The 25,380-nt window shown below is 34.7% G+C and overlaps 1 protein-coding gene across 1 annotated transcript in view; it reads right to left on the bottom strand.

Annotated features, from left to right (window-relative positions):
- The window catches only part of WDR49 (WD repeat domain 49), a 183,541-nt gene that overhangs the window by 150,776 nt on the left and 7,385 nt on the right, over positions 1–25,380 (bottom strand). The window contains exon 2 of the mRNA XM_037988593.2: positions 6,056–6,496. Within this exon, the coding sequence (XP_037844521.2) occupies positions 6,056–6,496 (441 nt within the window). The remainder of the gene's footprint in view (positions 1–6,055; positions 6,497–25,380) is intronic.

The following is a 25,380-nucleotide window of genomic DNA, read 5'->3' as shown; positions in this document are numbered from 1 at the left end:
AACAGTATTACAGAAGCAAAGAACAGTGGCACAAATGTACTTTATCCTAACTGTGGAATCTAGCCAAGAAGAAACTTTTCCTTTTAGAGGCATTTGAACATGCTTTATTTCCTATCCCTATTCCACACGCTCACCAACATCCCCATCCATGGGCGACTAGACCTCTAATCACATAGGAGAGACTAAGGCACAAAGATATGGCATTATACAGTCATACCAGAAACTTTACAAACCATGTTTTATGATGCAAATAGAGACTTTCATGGAAATTATTTGATACAGACTCTATAAGTAGCTTTATCCGAAGTCAGAGAAAACCCTAAAGGCTATATGAGAAAGGGGAAAATATTTAACAACATAAAAATAAGTCAATAGAAAATGTCCCTGTGAAGATTCACACATTGGATTTACTAGAAAAAGACTTCAATTCAACATATATATATACACACACACATACACACACACATGCACACACATACATACATATATATATATTCAAACAACTAAATAAAACAAGGTCTAAAGAAGTAAAGGAAAGTATGTGGCTGGGTGTGATGGCTCATGTCTGTAATCTTACCACTTTGAGAGGCCAATACAGGAGGATTGCTTGAGGCCAGGAGTTCAAGAACAGCCTGGGCAACATAGCGAGACTCCCATCTTTAAAAAAGAAAGAAAGAAAGAAAGAAGAAAGAAAGAAAGAAGAAAGAAAGAAAGAAAGAAAGAGAGAAAGAAAGAAATGAGAATGATGTCTCATCAAATAGAGAATTTTAAGAAACATGTATAAATTATTAAAATCACCATTCTACCAATCTTTGCCCTTTAATTGGAGTGGTTAGTCCATTGATATAATTACTGAAAAGGTAAGATTTACATCTGCCATTTTTCTAACAGTATAGCCCCATAACACATGAAGCGAAAACTAAAATTATTGAAGACAGAGTAGGCATTTCAACAATAACAGTTGGAGATTTCAATACTCTACTTTCAATAACAGATAGAACAACTGAGCTGAAGATCGGTAAGAAAATGAAGACTTGACAAACACTATAAACCAACTAGATCTCAGGTATGTCTAAAGAACACTCCATTCCAACCTCAGCAGGATGCATTTCTTCTCAAGTGCACACAGCACATTCTCCAGGGTAGACCATATATTAGGTGATAAAGCAAATCTCAATAAATTTAAAAGATTAGAAATTATATAAATTACATTCTCCAAACACAATGGAATGAAATTAGAAGTATCATTCAACCAAACAAAATTTGGGAAATTCACAGCTACATGGAAATAAAACAACACACTTCTAAGTAACCAATGGGTCAAAGAAGAAATCACAAAAGACATGAAAAAAATACACTCAGATGAATGAAAACAAAAACACAACATACAAAAAACTTATGGAATAGAGTAAAAACAATGTCTAGAGTAAAATTTATATTTGCAAACATCAATCTAAAAAAAATCTGAAATCAATAACCTAACTTTCCATCTTAAGAAACCAGAAAAAGAAGAGCAACCTAAATCCAAAGCCAGCAGAAGGAAGAAAAAAATTAAATTAGTACAGAAATAAAGCAAATAGAGAATGAAAAAGCAATAGAGAAAAACAACGAAATCAAATTAGTTCTTTGAAAAGATAAACAAAATTGGCAAAACTTTAGCTAGACTAACCAAAAAAAAAGAGATGATAGGCCAGGCGCGATGACTCATGCCTGTAATCTCAGCACTTTTGGAGGCTGAGACGGGTGGATCACGAGGTCAGGAGATGGAGACCATCCTGGCAAAGACGGTGAAACCCCATGTCTACTAAAAACACAAAAAATTAGCCAGGCATGGTGGCGGGTGCCTGTAGTCCCAGCTGCTCAGGAGGTTGAGGCAGGAGAATGGCGTGAATCTGGGAGGCAGAGCTTGCAGTGAGCCGAGATCCTGCCACTGCACTCCATCCAGCCTGGGAGATAGCGTGAGACTCCGTCTCAAAAAAAAAAAAAAAGAAAGAAAGAAAAAAAGAGATGATATAAATTATTAAAATCAGAAATAAAAGAGTGGACAGTGCCATCGACGTTGCAGAAATAAAAAAGTATTAGTAAGATATTAAAATTATTATATACCAAGAAATTAGTTAACATTTATGAAATGCATAAATTTCAGGAAACAAAAACTATGTAAACCAACTCAATAAGACAGAAAATATCAACAGAACTATGATGAATGAAAGATTAAATTAATAGTCAAAAAAAGTGTCACAAAGAAAATCCTCAACTAGATGGCTTCACTGATAAATTCCACCAAACGTTTCAAGGAAAATAATACCAATACTTCTCAAACTCTTCCAAAAAATTACAGCGAAGGTAACACCTCCCAAATCATTTTATCAGGCCAGGATTACCCTAATACTGAAACCAGAGAAAGACATCACAAGAATAGAAAACTGCAGATCTATACCTCTTAATATAAATGTAAAATGTATACTGAACTAAATACTAGCAAAGAGAATTTAGCAACATACAAAAAAGTTTACACATCATAGCAAAGTAATATTTATCCCAGGAAAACAAGGTTTGTTTAACATGCAAAAATCAATCAGTGTAATACATCATATTAATAGAATAAAAGACAAAAGCTATATGGTAATCTCAGTAGATGCAAACAATGCATTTGACAAAATCCAACACATTTTCATGATAAAAACACTCAACAAACCAGAAATAGAAGAGAATTTCTTCAACCTCATAAACAGCATATACTACTACAACAACAACAACAACAACAAAAATCCTACAGCTGACATCACACATATTGGTGAAAAAATACATATATTCCCCATAAGATCAGAAACAAGACAAGGATGTTCACTCTCACCACTTCTATTTAATATGGTATGGAGTTTCTAGCCAGATAAATTAAGCAATAAAATGAAAATTTAAAATATCAATATTGAAAAGGAGGAAGTTAAACTAGATCTCTATATCTATTTGGAGATAACATGATACTATATATAGGAAATTTTAGAAATGCTCAAAAACACTACAGAACTAACACATGACTTCAGAAAGATGCAGAATATATTATCATTTTTGAAAAATCTATTGTATTTCTATACAATGAACAATCTAAAAATGAAATTACCAAAGGCAATGTTAAGAGAATGTAAAAACTGAGATGCAGGTTTTGCAAAGTATCCATCTGATAAATCTATCTACCCAGAATATATAAAAACTCTCGAAACTCAATAATAAGATAACAACCTTAATAAAAAATTGGAAAAGATTTGGATAGACATATTACAAAAGAAGATGTACAGGTAGCAAACCAGCACGTGAAAATATGCTTAACATCATTAGTCACTAGTTAAATATGAATTAAAGCCATAATAAGATCTAAATGCAGGCCTTTTAAAATGGCTAAAATTGAGAGAGAAAATAACTGATCATACCAAATGTTTGTGAGGCCGTATCCACAAAATGGAATGCTGCAGAGCAATAAAAACTAGTAGTATACCTCAAAACATGGATAATTCTCAAAATAGTTATGCCATGTTAAAAAAAAAGAAAAAGAAAGAAAAAGAAAAAAAGGAGTACACACAGTATGGTGCCAATTATACAAAACTCTAGAAAATCCAAATTAATCTATAGTGACCGAAAGCAGATCAGTGCTTGCTTAACAAAAAAGGGATGGGGGGAGTTACAAAACACTGCAAGGAAATTTCTGAGGGTGATTAATATGTTCATTGTCTTCTTCATACTGTTGATTTTTCACAGGTCATGTATGTGTTAAAATCTATGAACTTGGGACACTTTCATATGTGCAGTGTATTTTGTATAATTATATTTCAATAAATCTGTTTCAAAAAGAACAAAAGCAACATTCTTTAAGATTCTATATTGAGTAAGCACAAAAGAAACACTAAGATTTTAGTTCAGTGCTGAAAAGAAGAAATAGTGCAACAGAAATATCATATAATAATAACAGCACACTGCAAACAGATATAAAAAAATCATCTGGACTATATCTTTTAATTCATACAAGTTAAATATTAGCACTAGATACTTAGCAAAAAGGAATTGGATCTCATGTCAGCAGCCACTATAGAGGCAGCAAAGACTGAAGCCCAGGTCTAAAGTTGGCCTACCTCAGTTTACAAGTCTTGGCAACCCTGATTACATCCTTTGTGACTGAGGGTAAATTATACAACTTCTCTTTGCTCCATCTCTCATTTGTGAAGTGGGAATAATAACTACTCCATGGTGATTTTGAGAGGATGAATAGATAAGGGCATAGGAAGCTACTGAGGATGAGAATGATTTGTGGTTCCAAACAATAGAGCATACATTTTCCCACTAAAAATAACTTGCCTTTTTGGAGAAATGCTGATTTTAGGTCTGGCATAGGAAATACACAAGATGATTCTAGAACATTTTGTCATACCAGGAAACAAAGAAGCTTTCAAGTGCTGTCAGGATTATAAAAAGACTCAGAAGCCAACCTGCATTGTTCCCACTCTCTAAAGAGGGTGCAATTTCTGGTATGGGATAACAACTCAGTAGATTAAAACAAATCAAAAATTTTAAACCCATGATTTTTTAATTATACTGATAATAATAATAATAGTACTCATTGTTTATTTTTAGACAATATTAGAAAACCAGCTCATTATTTTGAAAACTGGCAAAAAACGTGAAAAATTAGGCATTTATTCTGCCTTTAATTTGTATCACATGATGACTAAACAATTAATGGGATTATTTCTTTTTTATAAGGTATTCTAGCTTAAAGGAAAAGGAAATTGTGAAATTAGAATATCATCTTCTGACCCCTAAAAAAATTCATGGATTTAGGAATAGTCAGCAATAACTGCTAACATCTCAAGAAGAGGAAGAACCAGGTATTTAATACCTACTAGCTGAAGAACACATAGCCATCTGTTCTAAACAAACTAACACAAGGCTTTACACTTGACTACCAATTCACTAGAAAAATCACGGAATGGCTGGACATATTAAACAACACCATGTAGACACAATCTGTGAAATCCAGACTGTGGAAAATTCTAAAGGACAAACCTTGGTTTCTTTAACAAAAACATCAACAGCAACAGCCAAAATTTGCAAAAAAAAAAAAAAAAAAGCAGGAAAAAAGAAAAGCATGTGTATCAAAAGAGACATATTAACCATTCACAATATTTGGACCTTATTCAGATCTTCATTGAAATAAATTATTAATAAGATAATCAGGAAAATATGTACATGACTGGATATTTCATGATACTAAGACAATATTGCTATGGATATTAAGTGTGATAGCGGTATTTTGGCTATGCTAAAATAGAGACATCTTTTAGAAATACAGAAATATTTACAGATGAAATAATATAATGTTTTGGATCTTAAGGGGGAGGTATAGATGAAACAAGATTGGCTGTGAATTGAAAATTATTGAGTGAATACTGAGTATATCAGGTTTCTAATACTATTCTCTCTGCTTGTGCATGCACTTGAAAATTTTCATAGTAAAATCTGCCTTCTGCTTAATATGAAATATTAACATGTAGATTCTTCAAGATCCAACCTTCCATGTCAAAATTATTTTACTCACAGTATGTTATCTTTCTGAGAGGTATAGGTATATGAAGATGTTTAGACCCAGTAGGCCCTATTAGAATGAAGATACTGACTAGTACAGTGATCAAAATTAGATAAGCAGTTCTCCTTAATTGCACTGAATCCTGCCATGCACAGTAATAGCCTCTCAGTTCTACATATAGATCCATGATCCTGCTGTAAACTATACAGGAGTAAAGTTCTTATAAGCTAATAATGAAGCATGGCCTCATTGAAGACAGAGCCAGGAATCTGAGCCATCAGTCACAGTGTCCTTACAAGGCACCCAAGAGAACAGCTTGGGAAATCATGTAGTTCTGTTGGCACTACCTGTTCTCCCTCCAGGTCAGGAGAAAGCCACCAAGAGTAATATAGCTTTCTGTTACTGCTAGCCAGGAGTCCCACCCCATAACTTTTTCCTCTTTTACAAGCAGTAATTATTTTTATAAAGAGTCTGTACCTTGTTTACATTTTCCAGAGAAACCAGGCTTGTCACCCACAGGTGTTTGAGCTTGGTGGCATCTGAAGTGATGGGGAATGTTTCTTGCAGCTTTAAATTCTCTCCCCAGATTGCTAATAAACCTTCTTTACTAATCGTCAGATAATGACTTGAACTTTTTAAGAAAATTACTTTTTGAATGTTGTCCTTGTGTTTTACTGGGAGGAATTCCAGATCCTTCCACTGGGGCACCACAGTTGCCTTTGCTCGTTCATCTTGCTTGTTAAGCTCTAGCAGTATAAAGGAAGTCAGCTTGTCCCAATTAATGAAGCCGTCTTGGGCCACATCCACTTTGTCAAAGAGCTCCCCGTATTCTTCCTTCGTGCCCCAACCAACAATCTCTGTCATCTTCTGTGTAAAGTCTTCTCTGGACATACAAATGATTTTCCTTGGCTCTGGGGACTAGAAACGGGAATCCAAAAACAATAATGAGACAGCAGTGAAAGCATCATATGCACAAGAGCACTGTGCTACCCACAAAGGTGAATTTAATCAGCAATTCTGCCAACATGAAAAGAAAAATGTCTTTTGCTTGATAACAGTAATATACTCAAGTGAACTTAAGCTGGGGACCAAGTAACTGACAGGACTAGAAGTTGACATTCTCAGTCACAAAAAGTCAATCATGAAAGTACTTATATCGGGAAGAGTAAGGCAGGAGAAGATGTGATGATGAAAGCATGGAGTGATGTGAGGCTGTGAGCCAAAGAATTCAGGTTACCTCTATTTAAGCTAGAAAAGGCAAGGAAAGGTTTCTCCCCTAGAGTCTGCAGAAGAAAGGCAATCCTGACAACTTGATTTTATCCCTGTAAAATCCCTTTGAGGTTTCTGAACTCCAGAACTGTATATTAATATATTTGTGTGTTTTAAGTCATGGTTTTTGGTAATTAGTTACAGCAGCAACAGGAAATTAATACAGACATATCTCCTTTTGTTGCACTTTGCTTTATTGTACTTTGCTGATACTGTGATTTTTACAAATTGAAGGTTTGTGGCAACCTTGCAAGTCTATCAGTGCCATTTTTTTTCAATAGCATGCCTACATATCCCTGTGTCACATTTTGGTAATTCTTATAATATTTAAAATTTTATTAGTAGTAGTATTATATCTGTTACGGAGATCTGTAATCCATAATCTTTGATGTTACTATTGTAACTGTTTTGCGGCAGCATGAACCACGCCCATACAAGACAGCAAACTTAATTCATAAGTGTTGTGTATGTTCTGATTGCTGCACCAACCAGTCATTCCGCTTTCCCTTTCCCTTTCCTTGGGCCTTCCTATTTTTTCAGACACAAAAATACTGAAATGAAGCCAATTAATAACCCTATAAGAGCCTCGAAATGTTTAAGTAAAGTCAGAGTTTTACATCTCTCACTTTAAATCAAAAGCTAAAAATGATTAGGCTTAATGGGGAATGCATGCCAAAAGATGAGCGAGGCTGAAAACTAGGCCTCTTGCACGAAACAGTCAAGTTGTGAATGTAAAGGAAAAGTTCTTGAAGGAAAAGTGCTATTCCTTTGAACACGAGAATGATAAAAAAGTTAAACAGCCTTATTGCTGCTTTGAAGAAAGTTTTAGTGGTCTGGATAGAAGATCAAACCAGGCACAACATTCCTTTAAGCCAAAACCTAATACAGAGCAAGGCCCTCACTTTCCTTAATTCTATGAAGGCAGAGAGAGGTAAGAAAGTTGCAGATGAAAAGGTGAAAGCTAGCAGATGTAGATTCATGAGGTTTGAAGGAAAGAAGTCATCTCCACAACATAAAAGTCAACATGAAGCAGAAACTGCTGATGTGGAAGCTGCAGCAAGTTATTCAGAATCTCTTAGCTAAGGTAACTGATTAAGGTGGCTACACTAAACAATACATTTTCAATGTAAATGAAATAGCCTTATTTGGAAGAAGATGCCATTTAGGACTTTTCATAGCTAGAGCCATGCTTGGCTTCAAAGTTTCAAATGACAGAATGACTCTCTTGTTAGGGGTTGATGTAACTGGTGAGTTTAAGCTGAAACCAATGCTCATTTTTATTCCCAAAACTCTCTAAGGCCTTAAGATTTATGCTAAATCTGACTGGGCACAGTGACTCATGCCTATAATCCCAGAATTTTGGGAGACTGAAGGGGAGGATTGCTTGAGCCCAGGAGTTTGAGAAAAGACTGAGCAACATAGTGAGACTCCATCTCTACAAAAAATGAAAAAACGAGTTGGGCATGGTGACATGAGCCTATAGTCTTAGTTACTTGGGAGACTGAGGTAGGGGTATCACTCAAGCCTGGGAAGTAGAGGCTGCAGTGAGCCATGATTGCGCCACTGCACTCCAGCCTGGCCAACAGAGAAAGACCCTGTTTCTGTGCTCTATAAGTGAAACAACAAAGCCTGCATTATAGCACACTGTTTACAGCATGGTTTATTGAATATACGTGGTTTACTGAATATACAGCGTGGTTCACTGAAGCCCACTGCTAAGACATACTGCTTTGAAAAAATATTCCTTTTAAAAAGGTACTGCTCTACCATGTCCCCGGTGGCTCGAGAGCTCCAACAGAGATATACAAGGGGTTTAATATTGTTTTCATGCCTGCTAACACAATGTACATTCTGCAGCCTATAGATTAAGAAATAACTTCAACTTTCAATTCTGATGTTTTGTAGGGTATAGCTGCCATAGACAGTGATTTCTCTGGTGGATGTGAGCAAAATAAATTAAAAACCTTTTGGAAAGGATTCACTAGAATGGCATCATTTTAGATGCCATTAAGAATATTCATAATTCATGAGAGGAGGTCAAAATGTCAAAATTAACAGGAGTTTGGAAAAAAGTTGATTCCAACTCTCATGGAAGGCTTTGAGGAGTTCAAAACTTAGATGAAGAAAGTTAACTGTGGATGTGGTAGAAATGACAAGAGAACTCCAATTAGAAGTGGAACCTGACGATGTGACTGAATTGCTGCAATCTCATGATCAGACTCGAATGGATGTGGAGTTGCTTCTTATAGATGAGCAAAGAAAGTTGTTTCTTGAGATGGAATCTGTTCCTGGTGAAGAGTCCATAAACATTGTTGAATGACAACAAAGAGGTAGACTATTAAATAAACTTAGTTGATAAAGCAGTGACAAGTTTTGAGAGTATTGACTTCAATTTTGAAAGAAATTCTATTGTGAGTAAAACACTGTGAAATAGCATCTCATGCTACAGAGAAATCTTTCATGAAAGGAAGAATCCATCGATGTGGCAAATGTCACTGTTATCTTCCTTACGAAATTGCCATAGCCATCTCAACCTTCAGTAACCACCACCCTGATCAGTCAGCAGACATCAACATTGAGGCCCTCCACTAACAAGAACATTACCTCTCGCCAAAGGCTCAGATTATTGTTAATTTTTTTAGCAATAAAGTATTTTTTAATTAAGATATGTACAGTTTTTTAGATATGTGCTATTGGACATTTAATACCCCAGAGTATAGCTTAAATATATCTTTTATTGCTCTAGGAAACAAAGAAATGTGTGTGACTCAGTTTATCCTGATACCCACTTTATTGCAGTGGTCTGGAACCAAATCTGCACTATCTCCAAGGTGTGCCTGTCAAATGGTTGATGAAAATTGGGTGAATCCCTGAAGAGTGCTTAGTGAAGCCAGCAAAATTACCCCATGGTGAAACTTTAATGAAAGGGCAATAAGTTAACTTCTATACATATGCCATTACAAAGAACAGTGAAGCCACGTGCAATTGATTCTTGCTGTTCATAGCTATATTCTCTAAAGTCTCTGAGAACACTAAATTAGCAGATACTGAACCATTGCTCCTAAGGGAAACACAGGGTTAAGTTTCTGCAAGCCTCTGCACAACTGCTCACTACATAATTTTGTTTATGTGTGTTTCTGTTGAAAGACATGTTATTTAATGTATTGTTAATTAATCACAATTAAATTCATAGCCAACAGCATCATAACTTGTGCCTGAATGAAGCTAACATATATATTTTCTCAGTGAGACATATCTCAGCCTTCTCGCGCTTAGGAACACTAGCCAGCACTCCACCACCACACTTGGGGGCCATTTTAAAGAGTGAAATCCCCAACAATAAGCACAACATGTGAAAAAACGTGGCACTAAAGAGGTGTTGAAAACAATGAGATCACTTGGACACAGGGCAAGGAACATCACATACTGGGGCCTGTCAGGGGGTGGGGGACTAGGGGAGGGATAGCATTAGGAGAAATACCTAATGTAAATGATGAGTTGATGGGTGCAGCAAACCAACATGGCACATGTATACCTACATATCAAACCTGCACAAGGTGTACATGTACCCTAGAACTTAAAGTATAATAAATAAAGAAAAAAAAAGAAAAAAAGAAATTGCCATATGGTAAAAAAAAAAAAAAAAAAAAAAAAAAAAAAAAGAGAGAGAGAGAGCGAGAGAGATGTTAAAAAGGACGCTTGCTTACAATATGAGAGCTGAACAAGAAAGCAGACTGTTGCCTTGTTTGATCTCCGCTTGGAATGTACACATTGGGAGACTCAAATTTTTTGCCACTCTGCACATGTCTGGGAAAGACCATTAAAGTGCCACGAGTATTGATTTGGGGATTAATCAATTTTAGGAAGTAGGCAAATTTTCAAGTATAAAATTCACAAATAATGAAGATTAACTGTATTTCAAACAAGTATTTAGCTTAACATTGATGGGCTGTTTAGTTCAGTGAGATTCATTATGAGAGAATAAACTTTTCCCACCATGTCAGAGTCAGAGTCAGGCCTGGAAGAAGCACTAGAGGCAGCATACTGTGGAGCAGGTCAAACCAATGTAGGTTTAAGCCTGGTTCCACCAGAGATTGTGAGAACTACTGGCAAGGTACTTCACTGCTAATTTCCCATCTGCAAAGTAGGTAAAGCAGTATCAGCTGCAAGAAAATTGTTATGAAGATTAGTTGAGATAATAGAGGTTAGTTTAATGGAGGTTAGTCTAGGCACTTAACTAATTAAAATAACTTTCTGAGAAATAATTGATATCAAGCCCTTTGAACCAGCCAGGAGTTAATTATTCGTATCTTTTTTCAATTATTTTCAGTCTAAAATGTTTAGATAGCTGGACATTTTTGAGGGACCCAGATTTTAAGGGTAGAGAAAGAAACCTGGTTCTAAAAGTGCTCCATCTGTGTCAAAACTGCAAACTATTTCTGAAAACTAAGGCAATGTTGATTTTTATTTTAAACTATTACATAATGGCATCAATCAATCTCTTAGATTGTCTCATCAATAAAACAACATTTAAAAGCAGCATCTCAGTGTATTTTCTTCCTATAAGCTAGTAGTTTACTTTTTATTTCTGAGAATAAGAAACTACTCTGACAAATATCAAAACAATTTCTTCTTTACATTTAACAATGTAGAATTAGAAACAAATTGTAAATGACAAATTTTCTTTCCCAAAGTAATATAAGCAATCAACTACATACTTTTCTGCACATTGATAATACCAATATCCACTGGGGAAAGAGACAAGAAATATGGCTAGGTTATGAAATTTGGCCCAAAAAGTACAATTGTATGATATCCCTGGCAGTTCTGTTATCCATTGTTCACCCATTAGCTTGTTAAGTTTGAAAATGAAACCATGTTTTAGCCATACCTTCAGTTAAAATCTAGTAGTTTATTTTTACTAAAAAATCCTAACTTTTTTGAAGAAGCATGATGCTTTGATTAATATGTTGTTTATTAATTCTGTCATATGCCAACTTGAATAAATTAGTTAAATGTACAATTAAGGTAATTGATCTTTTATACAAGCTTAAAAGCACAAATGCATTAACTTTTACCACAAAATTAATTCTTGTTTTATCAGTGACTCCCACCCTCTGGGACTAGAATTAATTCATTCACGTCTTCATACTACATATATCATACACTGTGGTTGGGAAATCGTGTGGCAGTGAAGAAGGTGGAGCTCTAAGTCTTAGCCCCAATTACGGCACCTCTAAGTAGGAATAATAATGAATTCCTAGTGCTGTTATGAAGATCTATTCATAATTTAATGTATATATAGCACATGGGATAATTTAATGTATGTATAGCACATTTATATTCAATAAATGTTAATGCCCTGCTAAAGAGTTTGGGGAATAGAAGAATTATAAATTGAGTCGTCATGTCAGCAATGATGGTTTTCTGAGAATTTAGTCAAACTCGTGTGTGTGTGTGTGTGTGTGTGTGTAAGTAAGGCTTTGGAGACGTTCATAATTACTAATATTAATGATCTCTACCAGGGTGGCTAGGGTGGCTAGTTGCTAACTAGATAGTTCTTAAAGGTTTCTTAGGGGCCCAGAGAATATGTGCAGGAGACTGTACCAGCAGAATGGTCTGAAACTCTCTGCTTCTATGACTATTATCATCATAGCAGCAGATCTAATTTTTGTCTTAAAAAGAAACAACAATGCACACTGTTTCAGTTGCTCTTCCTCAAAGGCACAAATATAAAACTGCCCTAAGTGAGCCTGGTGAAAGTAAAGTTTACCCGTTCCCAGAACCATGGCTCTTTCACATATACAAGAGCGACATTTCATCCATGTGAGTAATCCCAGCTTCTGTCTTGTCTTTAGCTGCTCATAGTGGTGCTCTGTGAGCCAAATATCCCCATCCTGGACTTACTGGCGGAAAGTAATTCCACAAAAAGAAAGCAAAGATAACCTTTCAATCTAAATAGGAACTTGCATAGAGCATCATTTAGTTACTACAAACTCTTAGTTTGCATTAGATTCAATACTGAGTGGCGAAATAATTTACCATTGAGCTGTCTTTAGGGATATACATACACATGCATACACAGACACACATCTTCAAATTAGTGCTAATTTAGTCAATGTCTGGCCTTTATGCCTGGATTTGACACATAACATTTGTATGCCCTTAAGCCAGTCACGACCTCTCTCAGGGTTTGCATGAAGTACCAAAAAGATAATCTGTATGAAGGCCATCTTCTTTACATTAGACAACTCTATTCAAGCATTCATTATTGCTGACGCATCTACAACAGGATGAATTCACAAGTATACACTTAATATAGATAAGGAAATATTAGGACTTTAGGAAATTTTACTTCATTATAAAACATAGAGCGTAAAATAATTCTCATTTCCTTCAATGAAAAGTGTAATTACTATGGCTTTAATAAAATCTTTATTATTCCAATAAACAATGTGCTCCCATTCAAATGTAGGCTTTCAAATAAAAACTACTTAATAGTGTTTTAAAGATACGTCCTTTGATTTGTATTAATCTATATTATCTATATGGTCTTTTTGAGGTAATAATTAGTGCTCATGCCTTTGTTAGAACTCCTCTTCTAATAAAGGTGAAAAGTATATGAGCCATTAGAAAACATGATCTCTAGTACAATGTTTGTACATTTATTTTGCTATATCTATTTAACTACTAAGAAAATAACCAGTTATTAAATTGTCTACACTTGTTGTGGCAAGAGCCAGAAAGCTAATATACTCAGAATGTCCAGCTGATTATATCACTAGACACAACTTTAGACCTTTTGAAAATGTTCTTGTCTTCCTGAATTCTTGTCAAAGAATATTCTGAAAATCATTTCCTCTTGCCTAAAAAGCATGTTTTGCAGTTACAGTCAGTTCTAGTGAGCTGCCTGTCTATTTAGAAAAAGCATAAACTCTAAAATTTCCTTCAGCTCTGAGCTTTATAAGATTTGAATTTAACCATAATTTATACGAAAAGTGAGCTCTAACCGTAAGTGCAAAACTTTAAAAAAAAAAAACCTTGACACTCGACAGGCATTTTTGCCATTAAGAAGAGATCATGTGCCATTGGCAACTTAAGTGTGCCAACATACTTTTACAAATTTTTATTTTTTGCACAAAAGAATCCACATGTATTATAGAAAATGAAGATAATTTAAAAATTAAAATCATTTATAATGCCATCAGTCTTTCAGATTTATTTCTAGGCAGAAACAGAAATGACCACTTATTATTTACAAAATAGCATCATGATATACATACATATCTTTCTATGTTGCTTTTTCCACTTATACCATAAAGCTATGCCTCTTATAATATACATTGGTCTTTATTACTATTTTTAATGACTGCACAGTATTTTACAGCGAAGACATACAATTATTTATAATCCCATTATTAAAAATTTCAATCGTTCCCAATGCTTTACAATTTTATATAAACAACCCAGCAACATATATATATTCCTACATACACATCATTGCTAAGCTGTCCAATTATATCCTAAGGGAAATTCTCTAGAAGCATAATTACCGAATCAAAGAATTTACATGTCCTGAAAGTTTTTTAAATATATTTTGCCAAATCCTCTTCTAAAAGGTTGAATACATTTACATTCCCATCAACAAAGTAGGAGGTTGCCTGTACTCAAGACCCTCATAAAGGTGTGGTATTATTCTTCTTAAGACTTATTGATTGGTTGCTAAAGCATAGTTCTATTAAATAAGCCTAAATATTACTTACTTTCTGGAGGAAAAATATATTTCTAAAGCAGACATTTTATCTTTCAAAATCTGCCAACCCTTAGAAATGTTGTTTATATTTTCGTCCCCTCTTTCCAATAGCATATTTCATAATGAAATGAAGAAAGAAATACTTTCTTTTCTCCTACTCTGCAAATAAGAACTTGGCCAAGACAAAAGTCCCAGTTCAACACCATTGAGAAAGCACAATCCAACTTGGTCTGGGTATTTTCTCTTCTGTCAATGGTTGTCAGTGGGTTAGCATTTCACTGACCCAAGGTTTACTGCCCTTAAGTCATTGGTGAGTATTTGTTTCCAGAAACTGAAAATAAATGTCAAATGATAAGTTGTAAGCCACTGGGAGAAATACATCCATCCATCCTTCCACCTATTGATCTATTCATTAATAAATGTATATTAAAGATGTATACCATATAAAGCAGCACAGCATAGGTATACTTATTTGTTCAGTCAACAAATGTTTATTAAGTGTCGGTTCCATGGCAAACATTATTGTAAGTACTCATCACTAAATTTTTAAAAATTTTTTTATTTCCATAGGTTTTTGGGAAAGAGGTGGTATTTGGTTACATGAGTAAGTTTTTTAGTGGTGATCTGTGAGATTGTGGTGCACCCATCACCTGAGCAAAATACACTGAACCCAATTTATAGTCTTATATTCCTCAACCCCTTCCCACTCTTTTTCCCTGAGTCCTCCAAGTCCATTGTATCATTCTTATGCCTTTGCATCCTCATAGCTTAGCTTCCACTTGTGAGTGAGAAATACGATGTTTGGCTTTCTATTCCTGGGTTACTTCACTTAAAATAATAGTCTCCAGTTAAATTCAGGTTGCTGCAAATATCATTAATTCATTCCTTTTTATGGTTCAGTAGCATTCTATTGTGTGTGTGTGTGTGTGTATATATATATACACACATATATATATACATATATATACACACACACACGTATATCATAGTTTCTTTATCCACTTGTTGATTGCATATATATATGCATATCACAGTTTCTTTATCCATTTGTTGATTGCATATTATATATATATATACGTATATCACAGTTTCTTTAACCACTTGTTGATTGCATATATATATATATGTATATCACAGTTCCTTTATCCACTTGTTGATTGATGGGCGTTTGGGTGGCTTCCACATTTTCACAATTTCAAATTGTGCTGCTGTAAACATGCTTGGGCAATATCTTTTTGGTAAAACAACTTCTTTTCCTCTGGGTAGATACCCAGTAGTGGGATTGCTGGATCAAATGCTAGTTCTACTTTTAGTTCTTTAAAGAATCTCCGCACTATTTTTCATAGTGGTTATACTAGTTTGCATTCCCATCAGCAATGTAGAAGTGTCCCTTCTTCACTACATCCATGCCAACATGTATTAGTTTTTGATTTTTTATTATGGTCATACTTGCAGGAGTAAGGTGGTATCACATTGTGGTTTTGATCTGCATTTCCCTGATCATTAGTAACGCTGAGCACTTTTTCATATGTTTGTTGGCCATTTGTATATCTTCTTTTGAGAATTGTCTATTCATGTCCTTAGCCCACTTTTCGATGGGATTGTTTCTTTTTTTCTTGCTAATTTGTTTGAGTTCATTGTAGATTCTGGACATTAGCCCTTTGTCAGGTGTATAGAGTGTGAAGATTTTCTCCCACCCTGTGAGTTGTCTGTTTACTCTGCTGACTGTTCTTTTGTTGTGCAAAAGTTCTTTAGTTTAATTATGTCCCAACTATTTATCTTTGTTTTTATTGCATTTGCTTTTGGGTTCTTGGTCATGAAATTCTTGCCTAAACCAACATCTAGAATGGTTTTTCCAATGTTATGTTCTAGAATTTTTATAGTTTCAGGTATTAGATCCATCTTGAGTTGGTTTTTGTATGAGATGAGACATGAGAATCCAGTTTCATTCTCCTACATGTGACTTGCCAATTACCCCAGCACCATTTGTTGAATAGGGTGTTCTTTCCCCACTTTATGTTTTTGTTTGCTTAGTTGAAAATCAGTTGGCTGTAAGTATTTGGCTTTATTTCTGGGTTCTCTATACTGTTCTGTTGGTCTATGTGCCTATTTTCATACCAGTACCATGCTGTTTTGGTGACTATGGCCATAAAGTATAGTTTGAAATCAGGTAACATGATGCCTCCAGGTTTGTTCTTTTTGCTCAGTCTTACTTTGGCCATGTGGGCTCTTTTTTAGTTCCATATTAATTTTAGGATTGTTTTTCCTAGTTTTGTGAAGAATGATGGTGGCATTTTGATAGGAATTGCTTCGAATTTGCAGATTGCTTTTGGGAGTATGGTCATTTTCACAATGTTACTTCTATCCATCCATGAGCATGGGATGTGTTTCTATTTGTTTGTGTCATCTATGATTTATTTCACCAGAGTTTTGTAATTTTCCTTGTAGAAGTCTTTCACCTCACCTCCTTGGTTAGGTATATTCCTAAGTATTTTATTTTTTCTTTTGCAGCTATTGTAAAAGGAGTTAAGTTCGTGATTTGATTCTCAGCTTGGCTGCTGTTGGTATATAGGAGAGCTACTGATGTGTGTACATTAATTTTGTATCTGGAAACTTTGCTGAATTATTTTATCAGTATCAGGAGCTTTTTGCAGTAGTCTTTAGTGTTTTCTGGGTACAGCGTCATATCATCAGCAAACAGCAACAGTTTGACTTACTCTTTACCAATTACTTTGAACAAGACAACAAGATCAATGCTCTTTGAATACACACACTTCAGTGTAGAGACTAGGTGTGCTGGTTACTAATAACACATGTTTTTAGGTTATCAAAAGTAATAAGATTACAAGCATCACATTAACTATTGCTTTTCCTAATTTTAAATGGCACGTAGCCTTTAAGCATGCTGAAACATTCCATTAAAACGTATTTTGTATGGACTAGATACCTTTCCATAATTTTGAAGTTGTCTGATTTTATTTCAGATCATTAGAATGCTGCAATGCATTTTTTATCTACACGAAAAATTGCTCATAATAGGATCTCAAAATTTTATTTTCTGCATAAGCTGCTAGTTTTATCAACACTTCACCAAAATTAACATTTCTTTTGTCAGACATTCGGCATGATTTTTCTTTAATGTTCCATGACAGCTGAATGAGTATATGCTATCAATATGCAGCCTTTTCCCCTATAACTATAATTACATTTAAAATTAACATGCTGGTTTCTCATGCTTCATTCTGTTGTACTTGCCTCAATTTCCCTTGGTTACAAAGCATATTGGTTATGAATATGTATTAGGGCTTGCTGTCAAATTCTGTGAACATCTCCTGGAGCAGAAGATTAGCTATGTTATTGCAAAACAGATGCATCAGTTTATATCATCCCCTGCAATTTTTACCTACTAATGAACATTTATGAGAAAATGAACAACAGAACAGGGGAAATTAGTCTGCTAGTCAAGGTCCATAGCACTCTTTTTTTCTTGCTTCAATAGATTTTAGTAGAATTTAATTTTCATTTTTACTATACTATCAATTATTCAAGAGCTCATCAGTTTGAATAAAGTTAAAGTTTCTTAACTAACAAAGACACAAACCTTGACTGAATTTAAAGTTTGGAACCAAACTCTCACAAGTCAATAATTCAACATTTCGATTTCCTATCTAGCTGGTGAATTAGAAGTGAATCAAAGCTGAAGGAGAAAAAACTCAATAAATCTTTCTCTTTTAAATGAAGATGATCATCACCCCTGAGAAATATAATTGTTCTTAATAATTTTCTCTAAGCCTGTGAAATTCTTCAATATCTGCTATGGATCTAAAGTGTAGTTTATCACTATCATCTTTTGCGCCTAGGGTAGAAACTTGGGGGAATAAGAGTGACCAGTGAAATGGTGCAGCCAACAGAAAGCTGAGCTACATTGACTTTCATTTGGAAATCTCACTGTAGCAATACAAAGATATATTTTTTTAAATTGCTATTCCTTTGTTGGAGACCATGATTATGGCAAAGAAGTTTATGCATCCATAGGATCATAGATTCATACCATGTTGGAGCTAGAAGAAAGTTTAGAGAATCTACACCAAACCCTTCCTTTAAAGGGAAGAAACTGATGTTCAGGCTTATTAAGAAAAGACTTCTCTGAGGTCACATAGTTCACTATTGGCAGAAACAGGCCTAGAACCAAGAATTTCCAATTCTTAACCACTTTTACCACACTTCAAATACACTGGCTTCAACAAAATCTGATTTTCTTTAGGATAACAGTCATGAACAAACCAGAAAAATATGAGGTTGGAATGTATACTCCCAAATAATCTCATACTATTTTGATAAAAGCTATCTATTTAGAATCCTAAAGCTTTATAATGATATACTTACATTTCACATATAAACTTTGAATCGATAAGATAAGCATAAAAAGTCAGAAAGATTCTAATCCACGTTCTGAGGGGAACCTTTTCAACAAACTATCAGCTCTTTCTTACTGTCACATCCTTCTCAAACCAAAGATCCAACTTCAACCAATCTCTGGTAATTATCTTCATTCTTTGGTTCTGCCATCCTTTCACCCCAGATATCTGGCAAAACACAGCACTGGAAAAGTATCCTCTCTCTGCCTATACCCAGGCTGCTGAACACTAATGGATAGGGCAGAATGATGTCACCACAACAAAATAATGATCTCCAACCTCAGATGTCCCTCTATAATACTAGGAATGCTTCCACGTTTTCTTGCTGAACTCTCACTCTTATTCTCTACTTCTTTTAAACTCCTACTTTATCATTTCCCTTCTCTTCTTAATAAAGAAATTTGACTCCTAACCCACAAGGAAAAGGAGTGAAAGATAGAGAATGAAAAGGGGGAGAAAGAAATGGAGGAATCAATTAGGTCGAAATGTCCTCAATGTTTTTACACCCAAATATATAATGACCTGTATCTGCAGCCATCTCCTTCCCCGCTGTGACAGCAGAACTTCTGTGTTCTGGATACATCCTTCTCCCACCACCTAGAGAATCTCTTCTATTGTTATTCTCTCTTGTTCTCTATTGACTCCTTTTCATCAGCATTTAAACATGATCAAGTCATTCGATTAACCATCTTCCCTTGACATTGCCATCTGCTTTTTGCTAGTGTCTCATCCTTCTTTCACCCAACTTGAAATAATCATGTTCTCACATTGTCTCAATTTCTTCACCTCCAGCTTACTCAACCTATTGCAATCTAGCAGCTCCACTGAAGCTGCTCTTAACAAGAAGACCAAAAATCCTGTGGCTAAACATTTCAATACTTTTTTTTTCTGGTTCTCATCTGATAAAAGTGAAAATGTACCAACTTAATGTTTAGTGCCAAAATATCTTTGTTTGGGAAAATAACTTGAGATTCCCATTTAGTTGGAAAATGAAACCTGAGTTATGTGCAAGACCCCAATCAAGAAAGAACAGGGATCAAGCTGCTGTAAAAAAAAGAAGAAACTAATTTAGTGTTTGTTTTTCTTGATTTTTTTATTCGATTAGACAGAGGGAGAGAGAAGGAAACGGTGGTTGAAATGGGAGGTGGAAAGGATGGGAGACTCCAAGATGGCAGAGGGTTGCATAGTAATAAAGTGCCATTGAGAAAATCCCACAGGCAATATGGCAAAAATTATTTTAATAATGGGAGTATCTGTGTGTTTCTGACATATTTCCCACTCCAACCCACACACCTACTTCCCAAAAACCTTCAGTTGCATCTACTTGACTTGTAAATGCTTTCTGAATGGAAAGTCTTGAATAATTACATAAGGAGCTGAGTCTCAGGCATGTGTTAATCTGATAGAGAAGAGAGATGGCAGCTGCAACAGAGGGCAGGCGGAGGTGATTTTACATTTGCAGAAATTTGGAAAGGGCTTTGGATTTCCAATATTATGGCATAAGGGTTTGAGCCAATGATTCCATCTCTCTAAGTTTGGAAGGCTCCCACCCATGAGTTATGTGTTTTTAATGTGTATCTCTGCAGAATTTCCCTCTGTCGACTCTTCCCTACTTCTAAGAACATTTGCTTTCCTTGGTTTACATTACACTGTGTTTCTCAGCAACACTTCTGATCACTCCTTCTCAGTATCTCTTGTAAGTACCACTTTTTCTGTGGTACTTACAGAAAGATAAAACAAAGATAAGACATGATGAGTTATTACCCTTTGGCCCTATGACCTGTTCCCTTCTCCCATCATATACCCTAGCTGATTTATATGACCCAATTTCTTAGGCTTCAAACATGGTCTAATTGCTGAGAATGCCCAAAGAAATATATTTATCTAGACCTCTCTTCTGAGCACTAAATCTTTATATCCTATTTCGCTTCTGGATATGTTAACTTGGAAGTCCTGTATAGATAATTCAAATCAACATGTCTAAATAACAATTCATTTTCCCTCAGAAATAATCATTTTTCCTCTTTTCTTTAGATTTAAATATTTTCAGAATTAAACACTGGGGGAAAACACAGCCTACAGGTCCATGAATATGACAGAGGTTGAATGAACCAAACTATATTTAACAAGACAGTGTAATACAGCTGTTAAACAAACGAAAATACTCTCTATCAACTTATATGGAGATACATTGCTAATCAAATACAATTAAAATACCACAGAGAATAAACGTATGCTATGTTTGATGTGAAAGAGAAGGTTAAAAAAAAATGCACATAGGCAAACATGTATTTAAAACAACAGAACCACAGAAAAAATTTTCAGAAGTTAATGAAAATTATTATCAATGCAGAATGAGAGAATGGGAAGAAAAGGATAGGGAAGATAATAACATTTTTCTAAATATGCATTTTTATACTGTTTTAACTTGAGAACCATAAAAATGTTTCATATAGTCAACAAAATAAAATCAAAACAAAGAATTTTTAAATTCTAAAATTTACTATGTATATATACTCACCTAACCATGTAACAAGCTTATACAACCACACAATAAGATAAATTAATTTTAGTATCATCTATAAGCCCAGTTCTCTAACCCATGTGCCCTTAATGCAATATAATGCAAAAAAACCTGCAAATAAGTCTTGAATTTTACTTTCATCTTTAGAGTAGTATTGATGTAATAGTCCAATACTATTTCATGTACATTATAGAATAAAGCATAGGAATAAACATTTTAATGCTGCTAGAACAAAGGTTCAAAATGTGACAGCATGGAAATACAAATGATACAAGTATGGAGTGACGGAGGGAGGGGAAGAACCCTGTGGTATTTGAATTGAATTGGAAGTATTAGTATACGTTCATTAGTTTTAAAAATATGTATAGATCAATAAATATAAAGATTGATTTAGATAGGTATACATATATCCTAGCTATGTCAACTGAAAGGACCTGGAAGCAATGACACCCCTAATAGCAATGAACACACTACTACCCAGATCCTGTTACTCTAAATACCATTCTCCAATAAATGGAACTGGGGATCCTTTGAGAAATAGCTGGTTCCAGGTCTTGGGCAGTAACATCATCTTGTGCCGGAAAGCAAAGCAGTAATAAGAGATTGATGAAAATATGTTAAAAGGATATAAGAGATGGTTTGAAGGGGTCTCACACTAGCCAAATTTGGGGCATTTTGAGTATCATAAAATAATGACCATAATAGAAAACAGTACATTGAATAGAATAAACGAATCCATAAATCTGTGGTCAGACTCAAGGCAGAGAGAGAGAATGAGAGCGTGAAAGAGAAGAGGGGCAGAAGACTCTCTCTTACAGAAAGAAAAATGCCATGCTGAAAACGAGGAAGAATCAATAGCATTTAAAAATCACCATTTTTCAACCTTCGGTACAGTCGTTGTTTCCAGCAAAGATAATCAATCAGTAGTGAAACCAATGGATGAAACATTGTTGAAGAATATTCACAATATACTATAAAAGTATCAGCCTACAAGTTCCTTTACAATGGATAACTCTGGTGGATCCACTTTAATCAAGGGATCCAACTTATAACATCACCAGTAATGGGACAAAGTGACATAATGGGACTCTCGATGCCATACAAGAAGTGGAGATAACTACACAGTATTCTCTCCAAAAATGATGAAAGTGAATCTAACAGTAAAGAATCAATAAGAAAATCCAGATTATGGGATGTTCTAAACAACTGGCATGAATTCTTCAAAAATGTTTATGTCATGAAAGACAAGAAAAAGTGGGGGACTCCTCAAGATTAAAGGAAACTACAGAGATGTGTCAACTAAAGTAAATGTATAATTCTGGATTGGATCTGTGATTTTAAAAAGAACTATATAAAGGACATTATTGGGACAAGAAGGGACATTTTAATATCAACTTTTGCATTATGTAATGTATAAAGTTGAATTTCCTGAGTATAAAAATGGCATTATGGTTATCCAGAAGAATGCCTTTGTTCCTAGGGAAGTTTACTTAAAATATAGCCCTCCATAAAGGAAAGCCTGGGTCTAAGCAGCTTTTAACTGCCACAGGGTAGACATTCAATAAATATCTGTTGTAAGAATGAGTAAATGATAAATATATTGTAAACATTCTTTTCTATATTGAGAAAGAGATATTCATCTGTTTTACTGATAATAGCAAGTTTGGGGAGGGGGTCATAATAGTGAATGATGGCCAAGATTATAGAATAATAATGTATAAAATAACTTTGGGCAATTATAAACAAGTTAAAATAGAATTAAATTGTTCACTAGAGAAAAGAAACACAAACTGGCTACCAACCATGTTGGACAAAGTTCTGGCTCTGCAAATCACCCAATAGAAAAGGAGAAATCCCACCCCTACCACCTTTGTTTGTTTGTTTGTTTGTTTTGGATTTCTGTTCATCATCTGTAAAATAAAGACAGCATAGTGGTGGTTTTCTATGTTCTCTCTCTTAATGCTAAAATACAATGGAAGGAAGTTAATGCTCTGAGTAGAAGGACATAGTATCTATAAAAGGCACTACTTTTAAATTCAGTACTCTTAATTTCAGCATTGCTAGACATACATTTAGAAATAGTACCACGGAGTCTTTAGGTTATGAAGATATACCAGCATTTTAAGAATGTTTATGTTTGCATTGAATTATGGTATGGATAAGGTGCCCACAAACCCATTTGCTATAACTTACCCCACTACAATCACAGTTCTCTTTTTCTATAACCTCTACACCACACAAATGTGTACTTTTTTATTTTAGAACATGATTATGCACTATTAAGTGATTTTCTTGTTTTCACTCAACATCAAATCTTGGCAATCTTATGTAAGTCTCCCTTATTCTTTTTAATAGCTGAGTAATAGTAGTATACCATAATTTATCTATTCATCCAATTGATGAATATTTGGATTGTAAATACTGTAGTTTATAAGTGATATTACAATCATACTTTTGCATGTATTTTCTTCTGTACTTCAGAATTTGGGGTAGCTTGGAGGATTAGAATTGCTGATTAAAAAGTATACATGTGGTACATTTTATATTTGATATATAATGGCAAATTGCCTTCCAGAAAAGTTTTGTCAATTTACAATCTTAGTAAGAGTGCCTATTCCCCTGGTTCTTTGCCATCAGTGAATGTTATTGATCTTTTCAATATTTGCCAATCTGATGATTGTAAAAAGAACGTCTTCTTTCTTGATTAGAGTATCAAATCAAATTCTTAACGAGTTTGGGTACTTTTTCACATGATTAGCTGCTATTTATATAGCACTGTTTCTTGAATACATAAAATATGATAATGTATGTAAATATATTCTACATAAAACAAAGCTACATGTGATATGTATATGTGTATATATTTGTAAAAATGCATTTAAAATATACCAGAAATTATTAAAAGTAGTTACCCAGGGGAGTATAATAACAGAGGGTGGGCCATGCTAAGGGGGAAATTTCATGTTTAACTTGTATTTTTTACCATGAGAATAATGTGTTACTTATATTTATTTTATTTCATTTTATTTTATTTTATTTATGTATTTAATTTTTTTTATTTTTATTTTTAGTTTTGAGATTGAGTCTCACTCAGTCACCCAGGCTGGAGTGCAATGGCGCAATCTCTGCTCACTGCAACCTTCGCTTTCCAGGTTCAAGCAATTCTCCCGCCTCAGCCTCCCGAGTAATTGGGATTACAGACACCTGCCATCATACCTGGCTAGTTTTCATATTTTTGTAGAGATGAAGTTTTACCATGCTGGCCAAAGTGGTCTTGCACTCCTGACCTCGAATAATCTGCCTGTCTTGGCCTCTTAAAGTTCTGCGATTACAGACATGAGCCACCATGCCCAGCTTTATTTATTTTAATAATACAAGGATTGTTGAATAGGAATCATAAAAATAAATGAAATTTTATATGGCTAACTATACCCTCCTTTTTTGTTTGTTTATTTCTTCTCCTTCTACTTCTGGAAAATAACTCAGCTGCTTTATTTCTTGTATCAACTCCAGCTATTTCTCCACAGCCTTGAAGAATTTTGTCAAGTCCAGTCTTAAACAGTCTGTTCTCTTCTCCAGATATCTCATCTCACGGTCTCTCTCCCCTAGAATCTATGTTGCGATTCTCTCACACTCAATTGTCTCTCATAGCCTGCCTGGGACTTCTATTTGACTTTAAACAAATAATGGCATTGCGCTAATCAGAGCATCTAAGAAGAAAGCAACCAAAGGAACATATAGGAAGTTATAAGAAAACAGAGTCAAGGTAGGGTGCTAATCCCACCTTCATGGTAAGAGAAGGCTTTCCTAAGGCAGTGGTATTTACAAGCATGTGAGT

The sequence above is a fragment of the Chlorocebus sabaeus genome, chromosome 15, assembly GCF_047675955.1.
Source record: "Chlorocebus sabaeus isolate Y175 chromosome 15, mChlSab1.0.hap1, whole genome shotgun sequence".
Taxonomy (NCBI): Eukaryota; Metazoa; Chordata; class Mammalia; order Primates; family Cercopithecidae; genus Chlorocebus; species Chlorocebus sabaeus.
Note: the sequence above shows the minus strand (reverse complement) of the source record. Positions and strands in the feature narration are given on the sequence as shown.